This window comes from Megalobrama amblycephala, linkage group LG1 (assembly GCF_018812025.1).
Source record: "Megalobrama amblycephala isolate DHTTF-2021 linkage group LG1, ASM1881202v1, whole genome shotgun sequence".
Lineage (NCBI taxonomy): Eukaryota > Metazoa > Chordata > Actinopteri > Cypriniformes > Xenocyprididae > Megalobrama > Megalobrama amblycephala.
This window is the reverse complement of record NC_063044.1, coordinates 15,665,625-15,674,996: the sequence shown is the minus strand read 5'-3', so window position 1 is coordinate 15,674,996 and position 9,372 is coordinate 15,665,625. Positions and strand designations below refer to the sequence as shown.

Sequence of the window (9,372 nt, the reverse complement as noted above, 5' to 3'; positions counted from 1 at the left end):
ACATCAACTAACAAGGAGCAATATATTTGCTACAGTATTTATTAATCTTTGTTTATGTTAGTTAATAAAAATAGTCATTCATTGTTAGTTGATGACAGTTCACAGTGCATTAACTAATGTTAACAAATGAAACCTTATTGTTTGTGCTTAATAAGATTAAGAGAAAACTGTTATTCATTTTTATGGTAACACTTTACAAGTTGAAACCATAATCACACTCTCTCAATATTCAAAGTGCAAATAAGACCAACTTTTTCTTTGATACAGAGCTAAGAGATGGTTACAGCTACACTTCCCAGCCTAAAATAGCTTTCATATTGAGAGATATTTGCATTAATCAAGGAGCCGCTTTCAAAATGCGAGGTATTGAAATCGCGTTTGAATGCGCGCGCGCGTTTACTTTCACTTTCAGCGATCGCGCGTAACTCTTTAAATATGGAGCGGCGGCGACCGTTATCCAATTGAATTAAATGTTTTTTATTTAAACACAAAGCAAAAGGACAGTGGAGGCGTAACGTAAACGTAGCGGTGGCATATTCTTTCCTAATCATCCTAACACTCTGTCATGGCAACATCACGAGACTACTTTTCGCCTCGACGAGAAATCTCGTGACACTTTAGTCTCGCGAGATCTCGTGACACGAGATCTCGTCACACCCCTAATAACAACCCAAAATTATTAGGTAATTTGCAGATTATATTAAGTGGGGAAAGCGGTTTCAGTTGTCACACCCTATAAATTAAAATGATTTGGCATTCAGTAAAGTATAGAGAAATGTTTTGCCATTCAATATAGTGAACAAAAACACCACTATACGTGTATGTTTGCATGTTTGTTCATGCAGTTTTGCCACAGCTTCCAGTGAGTCTAGAGGCCATTTTGTCAGCATCTGGACAGCTAAAGTTAAAAATCAGACCACAATTTGTTTTAATTTGACAGAAAATGTTTATTTCCCCATTCAAAGAATTTAAAGAAAAGGTGATTACTGAAAAACAAGTCAACATTTAAAAAAAAAAAAAAAAGAAAGGGGGAGGAAAAGCAATGCTTCAGCAGACTTTCTGAAAATCATAAGCTAAATGCATTTGTCCTTTTTAATCTGACTAAATAAAAATTCTTTAAACAAAAAGAAAATCAAAAAGTAAAAAAAACTTTTAAAGTCTAAAAAAATCTTTGTGCATGTGCACAAAATAAAATATATTAAACAAAACTATATTAACAAACTTAAATCAATGTTAAACAAAAACGTAAAAAAAAAATAAAGTAAAAATTAAATTAATTAAAAAAAAAAAGATAACATGGTTTTGGAGGAACACAGGACTGCTTGGCAGCATATTGTTATTACAGTAACAGGAGCAAAGTCATCCTTGCACTTATTTAGAAATTTGTTGCTTTTCCAATTCTAAATACTTAACAGCATGATGTTAAAATAGGACCACACAATTTTCAATATCCATTTTTTTTTTTAAATCTAAGGTTAAACTTCAGTTTAATTAAATCTTAAAGTAGGTCACATCCCATTTTAAACAAAAGTTGTTTTCAAAATCTTTGAAATAGTCTAAATGTTGGAATATAGGCTTTTACAAAAAAAAAAAAAAAAAAAAAAAACCCTAGAGGGTGGAGCAGCTTAAAAAAAAAAAAAAAAAAAAAAAGTATACATTATAAAAATGAGATTGTCAGAGCTAGTGTTTAATGATGAGAGAAGAAACCTTAAGATGCAATTGTCTTTTCGTAGAGACGAACATGCATATTGCTTTAGCAGGCATTTAAAACCAGGACAACACCTTAAGCATGATCAAAAGAACTAATAAGAAGGGAAAAAGATTTGGGAACCCTTTCCTAAACCCCATCAACAGAGCAGTGTACTTCCAATTACATTATACCTAATGAATCAAATGACATTTTTCTATTTTCATTTAACTCCTGATTACCTATACTGTACATTCACACAATTCATCAGTCTGTCTAATAGAACAATTGCATATCGTGTAGAAGAATCTTACCACATTATATGCTAGAACACAGGCTAGATTTGTTTGCTAAAAGCACACCCAGTGTTAAATCTAAGCTCATTAAACAAACAGCCTTTTCTCTCATGTGCTAATTCGATTGTCCTTACACAAGCCAAGCATTCTTACTATAACCAAAACAGCCTTCATAACTTGAATAGATTCCCATCCTTGAGGGGGAACCTGACAGTCCTTATTTGAGAAAGTGCTTATCAATAACGCCAGAAACTAAAGCTCCTTAATAAGTATAGTTAATTACCTCCCTATCGATTATTTTAAAAGCAGCGATCTCTACAGTGAATTCTTGTTGTTGGGTTTCTTAGCTCAATCTTTACATGTGATGTTTGCAACATGAAAGGAATAATGCTTAAATATAGATCGCATCGATCGAACTGGAAAGAGATTACTTATTAGTTACTTTGTAAAGAAAACTCACTGCCTTTCTTGCTATGCTTGCTAAACAAGACTAGGTATCCGCTTAATGAAACATCATGTGACCTTCGTAAAATCAGCAACTCCGTTATGGTTCCTTTACCGGCTACAGCAGAATTATCAATACATAAAATAAGCAGTTTCTTCATGGAATGAAAGTATAGCTCAATGTAATGTTGCTGCGGAAAGAAATTAAGCAGGCAGAAAATACAGAAATATGTACTTATGTCATAATGATTGCATGCTTTTGTCATTAGCCAACACTTAAAACTTGTTAAACATAATTACCAGTAAACTAAGAACTTTTAAAGTGAAAGTGCACCCAAAAACGAAAATTTGCATAAAACATAAAAGTGGATAATGACTACAGCATTAAAAATGCATAAGAATGCACAAAGGTAAGAGTTAAGCACATCTTATGTTAAGATACTTAAATTTCAGCCCGTTTCTTGAACAAACCATCGCATGGCTTCAGCAGACTTGGAAAACACTGCAAAACTACTTTTAAATGCTAACATTAGGAGATATAATCCACTTTTTTTGTTTTATGCAAGAGTATTATGTTAACCAACATCTCAAAAGATGAGTTACACATAGTTTTGAGTGACGCAAAGGTGAAACTTTTCCTTTTTGGGTGATCGCTTTAAGAAAAAACTAAATTTGTTCAAGCAGTCTGCCTTAAGCATGTATGCCGCTTGTTGCATTTTCCGTGTGTGTGTGTGTGTGTGTGTGTGTGTGTGTGTGCTTTTGGCATCTAGCTGAGAAGCCATGCTTTGCTAAGGCTGGACTACTGAATGGCGTTGTTTTGTCCAATAAGCAGCTGGTGAATCTTGCCTGAACGATCCCTCCCTCCCGATCAAGATCCCTGAGCTTCAGGTTTCATTCCTGTTCTGAGCGAGTAAGAAGCCAAACTGTGACAATATAAAGGTTGATTTCACATTAACTCTCTCAAATCCTCTTTCACACAGTCGGAGGAAGTGGGATCACTCCAGATCACAAACCGTCACACGTCTTTGGCTCCGACAGCAGGTGGTTCCCACAAACAGACAGTAACCCTCCCGTAGATTTGACCTGCATGTAAAGAAAAAGGTGGCTCAGTGTTTCCACTGCTTTATTTTAACTTATTTTTCTTTATCTCTGATTTTATTCTCACCTAATAGTTGATTCCCATGTTAGCCGGTGCGGCATCTACACGCCATAGCAGGCTGAAAGTCTCTCTTTCAGCTGCGGGGGAAACTGTTCTGAGAACTGCTGCCAGTTATCCTCGCCAACCTGATCCTTGAAGCCGTGCAAAATCTAGAAAAGATATGGACAAATGCTTTTGAAACAAATGCTCCTTTCTTGGACAGCTGTAAACCAATCAAATCAAAGTTGTTAGCTACTGAAGAAGTGTATTTGTACCTTGTAGAACATGTCCCTCAAATCGTCTTTTGGATTTACCCAGGAGGCCACAGCGTCACAGAAAAAGATGAAGTCCTGTGCCCAAAAAAAACAGTTTAAAGCCAAACTGGAACCTTTAGACCAACAACCCTAATTTATTTATTTAATTGGGCCAAATGTTTCCTCGTTTATAGAGGATAGATAAGTGTGGTAGGTTTATTTAGGTATGTAGATCCCTTTATTATAAGTAGCACTACACGAGTACATAAGAGAATGTAGAGATGAATGAATTCAATTTTTATATTGCTTTTATTTCTGATATTGCTATAAAAGGGATTACATTTTACATTAAATTATTAAAAAATAAAAAGTTTAATTTTATAATTAATTTAAATATTATATATATATATATATATATATATATATATATATATATATATATATATATATATATATATATATATATATATATATATATATATATACACACACACACACACACACATTTTATTTATATTTTAAGGTAGTAAGTGCATAAGAGAATGTATCCACCTTTTTCCTAACAAGTCTACTGCGTTTTAGATTATGGGAGGCACTTCTGGTTTGGGGAAGTTCCTCTTAAAAAGACTGAAATCATTTCAAATCATAACTTTCCACTACAAATAATCCTTATCCATCAATTTGAATAAATTAACTGTAAAATGTCCTTCATATTCTATTTTCAAACGTCAGGAGAGTAATGTAACGCTTGGTTCAGTCGCTGCATTCTCTTGCTCCTGAGCATTATTTTTTTCCTTTGTATTCTGCCGTAACAGTTAAAAAAAAAAAAAAAAAAAACACATACTGCACATTTGTGGTTAATTTACGATATATCCCATTAATAATTCACTGGAATGCACTAAGAATCTCATTTCCTCAAATCCTCACGTCTGTTTTCACACAGATGCTTTAAAATGTAATTGTCTCCCCTTTTCAGTTCTAATCCTTATTAGCAGTGTTTACTGGAATGTTTCTAAAGCAGGTAAATACAATATTGCCTGTAAAAATTCACTTTGAAATATTACCAATGTTCCAGTTAATGAACATTTTTGATTAAGGCTATTTATATTGATTAACATATGCTTTTTATATATATATATATATATATATATATATATATATATATATATATATATATATATATATATATATATATATATATATATATATATATATATATATATATACACGCTTTTGTGGTTATTCATGATCTATGTAATTAATTTATGCGTTTACACATTTAAATTCATGTATAATGTTTAAAGGGTGAGTACAATAATTTCATCTTATTGAACCCAGTTTTGAAGAAAAAAAAAACGGAAAAAAAAAAAAAAAAAAAAAAAAAAAAAAAAAACACGTTATAGCGTTTATTGTGCGACTGCGAACCTTTCACTGATTTTTACAGTTTACCGCAAGTCATGGGGTGGAGAAAAAAGGTGGACAGAAAATAAAAATACATAAAATATATAATATTTTTATACTTATGTTGCTTCTATTTCTAATATTGCTATATAGCATGAATGTCATTACATTTAGAAAAAAAAAAAATGTTTTATTAAATTATAAACTCTAAATTTGAAATCTCCATTTGGATAATGGATTTGGTCTTGAATTGTTTCCGTCTCACCTGTACGACTCCTCCTGGATTTACCCCAATCATTATGCAAATGCCTCTGAAGGCCGAGTCTTTTTCTTCATTGTCACGAATGTTTCTAAGTGATGTGCACCTAGGTTATTTAAAAAAAAAAAAAACTGTTTAGAGCAGAAGTTTTTTAGACTTCATAGTTTAAGTCAGATGAAAACAGAACTAATTCACACGTAAGACCCACTCAATGGTTTAATCAATGTCTTACCAAGGGCGAATGAACTGTGGCAACATGGGGGCAACTTCCTGTGGACACACATATCCCAGTCGACCAATCGTAATGGCTGTTTCAAAAGCACAAAAAAGGGACATTAGTGTGTCAAAGTTACAAGGTAAAAATTAGCAGCAGTCAAAGCTACACAAATCAGAAAAATCGCTTCCACAGATAATTCAGGTTTCGAATGTCTGTTTTAGGGTTCTTCATATATTGAGTGCGATTTTATTGCAGTGACTGTGTGAATTGTTCATGCTGGATCTAATCACCTGTGTTCTCCAGAAGAGTTTTGGGTGTATTAGGTCTGTTGATGATCTCCACAAGGTTATTGAGGACCAAGGCCACAAAAGGCTGCATCTCCGTACCTGGAAATAAAAGATAATTGATGAAAGCCATTCCTCAAAAAAAAAAAAAAATCTGACCGATGCATTCATTGCTAAATTAACCGCTGAATAGAGAGTGACAAGTTCAAAAGTACAAGTTCAAGTACAAATTTCAAAAGCTTTTTCCTTGCAACTTTTCCCACACTATCCACATTAACCAAAAAAAAAAAAAAACAGCTCTGTCTCATTTTTAAAAGCAATTTTAATTCAACAACTGAATTTCTAGTTAATAAATTTTATTTTAAATTATTATTTTTAATTAATTTACTTGGTTTGTTGTTTGTTATCGCAATGTAATGACATTCATACTCTAAGTATAGCTATCTTAATGCCCTTTTGTTTCTAAATGTATAGCAATATATAAAAAAAATGTAAATATAAAATATTGTACTTAAATACACACACACACACCCCTATACATTTTCTATGTAGTGTTACTAATAAATGTCGGTAAGTAAAAAGGCAAAGCAAATAATAAATGCATAAGTAAATAAGCAAACGCAGACAATAAATAAATCTGCAAACATTGAGTAATACTATGTAAAAAACAAAACTTTGTATGGCTGCCCAAAACACAATACATTACATGCTATTCAGAGAAAATAACTGCACCGCAGTGAATATTTTGTATATGGGTGGGAGTTATGTGTGCATAAACACTCACCCATCTGAATAGCAATCTCTCCGATGGCCCATGTGGCATTGTTGCACACAGATATGAATTCAGGGTTGAGATTGACACCCAAAACAGGCATGAACTCAGCTGGAGGGGGTAAACGGACAACAATGACAAACTGACCAGCACAACACACACAGAAGCAACAGCTAGCATGAGAAACTGGCTCTCCAACTGTCAGGCTTTACTCAGTATGTCAAAGAACACAACTCACCAATGCAGGGCTTCACATGAAGGAAACACGCCTTCGTCAAGTCTCCTAGCAGAGCGAACGAACTCTGTCGCACTTCTGGCATGGTGTCCTTTAATTACAAGACAAATAAAGCATTTAGGCTTTGTTCATACAGCACAATTAGCTTTTCTATTATTAAGTTATTTATATTACTTTATATATGCTGTTGTACAAGAGCACTGCCTTTGTACATTTCACTGAATTGTTTGCTTGAGCACTTGAGGATAAACTATACCAGACTACAGACTACTACCTTGCACTTGGATTTAAGCTGAAATTATGAACAAAACCTTACAGACACACACCATCCCAACGTATTTACCCGTACCTGCATGCACTGGAAGAGCAGGGTCATGATGTTGCTGCGGGTGACCAGCTGCTCTACATGAGTTCCGAGCCCCTCGGCCAGACCGCTGAGCAGATCAAGGGCCACAATCATGAAGTCTTTATCAGGGGCCTCATACTGGTCAGGCTGCTGGTTATACATCTACAACAAGAACGGGACGAAAAGATCTAGGGAATGAACCACAGACAACATGCAATGGTGTTCATTCTCAAACAAGCGTACATGTCGACTGACCATGGCTTGAGCGAGGTTCTTCTGGACCAGGGTGACACAGCGCTGGTAAACTGGTTCACAGTAAGGCAGGAAGCCACTCTGCAGTGCTGTGGCCACTGAAGACAGACACTACAAGGAAAAAGTGACAAATTCTTAAGACACTTATGTCTTTGAAGTATGAATATCACACAATCCAAAAAGGGCAGAACTACTTTACCTCCAACAAGGGGAACAGATCCTTGTCTTCATCTTTTAACTCATTCCATTTCTGAATCAGAGGGGGCATGAGCTTTTGGATGTATTCCTGTTCAGAAAAAAAAAAAAAAAAAAAAGTCATATTTAATTAAAGATGAAAAAGTTTGAGAATCATGCTCATGCTCAAAATGAACATGATCTTACCGGCTGGTTAAGATGATGTCCGACAGAGTCAGCAAGGGTCCCGATGGCATCATAGAGGATCAACAAGTTCTTATGCTGGTACTTCCCGAAGGCAAACACCAGTGTGTCCAGAATGAAGCTCAAGTAGGGAACCAGCTCTGTACAGGCCTCCTCTTCCAGGGTCGCAAATGCACTGACGGAAAGAAAAACCCAAGAAAACAGATCTGCATTAGCTCAACATGTTAAAGCAGTGTGTTGGCATGTTATTTCAGCAGGCTAGTGGAGTGGGGGGGTTGTGTGCAAAGTCTAGAGACACTTTTTTTTTTTTTTTTTCCCTCTTTTAACTTAAGTGCCACATTTTTATAATGCCGTGTCATCCCGAGAGACACTAATCTATGGTTAAACACGTCCATCTAGAGCGTGTTTATATTTAAAAAACAATGGAAAAGTAGCGCAGAGGAATAGAAAAACACGTTCTGTGTGAACCGGCCCCAGGCGTGTGATCAGCTAAAGAAAAGAAAAGAAAAAAAAAAAAAAAAGTAACCCCCGAAGAGTGTTGGCGCACCTTGCATTCTCAAACGTAAACAAGCGACTCAAACACAGCACTTGCAGAGCAGCATTTACTGCGAATCAAAACTGAACAATGCTGAAACATACTGTGTCAGACTATATTTATATAATTACAAAAGCAATTTGATGACCGCACTAAGTCATATCACTTTTCACACAACCATGCATTGTTAAAATTCATTAAAAAAATAAAATAAAATACTGGGCAGCTGGTGAGTAACACAGTCTCAACGCCCTGGCTAACATGCTAAGGGTGTCCCGCAGATGGTGTCACGAGTTCATACAGCGCTGTCTGGAGCAATCCGTGCATAAAAGCACTATTAGATAATGCAACATTATGCAGTTTATTTAGTAATAAAACATTTTGGTTTTGTTTTTTGCTTTCCATATACTGCATGTTCAGATATTCATAAGTGTCTGGCGGTGTTGTCTGGTGTCAACTTTTTTTTTTTTTAAAGGGTTAGTTCACCCCAAAAAAATTTAAATTATGTCATTTATTACTCACCCTCATGTCATTCCAAACCCGTAAGACTTATGTTCATTTTCAGAAACACAAATTAAGATATTATAAGTGATTTCTGTGCCTCCATTGACAGCTACACGACAAACTGATGCTTCAAAAAGTTCATAAAGAGAGCGTAAAACTAATACATATGAATTGAGCAGGTTAATCCTAATTTTCTGAAGAGACTCACTTTATATGATGAACAGATTGAATTTAGGCTTTTATTCACATATAAACATTCATCAACTCACATCAGTTGTAGTCAACAGAAGTTCAAGCATGTTTCAAAGTGGTAGTCGCATAGCTGTCTATGGAGGGACAGAAAACCCTTTGCCTGGCAAGGCCAGACTGA

The 9,372-nt window shown here is 34.9% G+C and overlaps 1 protein-coding gene across 2 annotated transcripts in view; it reads right to left on the bottom strand.

Annotated features, from left to right (window-relative positions):
- Window positions 1-922: 922 nt before the first annotated feature.
- Window positions 923-9,372, bottom strand: part of tnpo2a (transportin 2a) — a 19,460-nt gene continuing 11,010 nt past the window's right edge. The window contains exons 14-25 of one of the 2 annotated variants that reach the window (XM_048183418.1): window positions 7,967-8,138; window positions 7,785-7,871; window positions 7,589-7,696; window positions 7,337-7,495; window positions 6,991-7,078; window positions 6,765-6,863; window positions 5,987-6,082; window positions 5,712-5,787; window positions 5,486-5,585; window positions 3,841-3,915; window positions 3,593-3,735; window positions 923-3,510 (exon numbers count right to left, since the gene is read on the bottom strand). In XM_048183418.1, the coding sequence (XP_048039375.1) occupies window positions 3,628-3,735; window positions 3,841-3,915; window positions 5,486-5,585; window positions 5,712-5,787; window positions 5,987-6,082; window positions 6,765-6,863; window positions 6,991-7,078; window positions 7,337-7,495; window positions 7,589-7,696; window positions 7,785-7,871; window positions 7,967-8,138 (1,168 nt within the window). In that variant the 3' untranslated portion in view covers window positions 923-3,510; window positions 3,593-3,627. Of the gene's footprint in view, window positions 3,511-3,592; window positions 3,736-3,840; window positions 3,916-5,485; window positions 5,586-5,711; window positions 5,788-5,986; window positions 6,083-6,764; window positions 6,895-6,990; window positions 7,079-7,336; window positions 7,496-7,588; window positions 7,697-7,784; window positions 7,872-7,966; window positions 8,139-9,372 lie in introns of those variants that run through there. The other variant, XM_048183426.1, reaches the window with a different exon arrangement.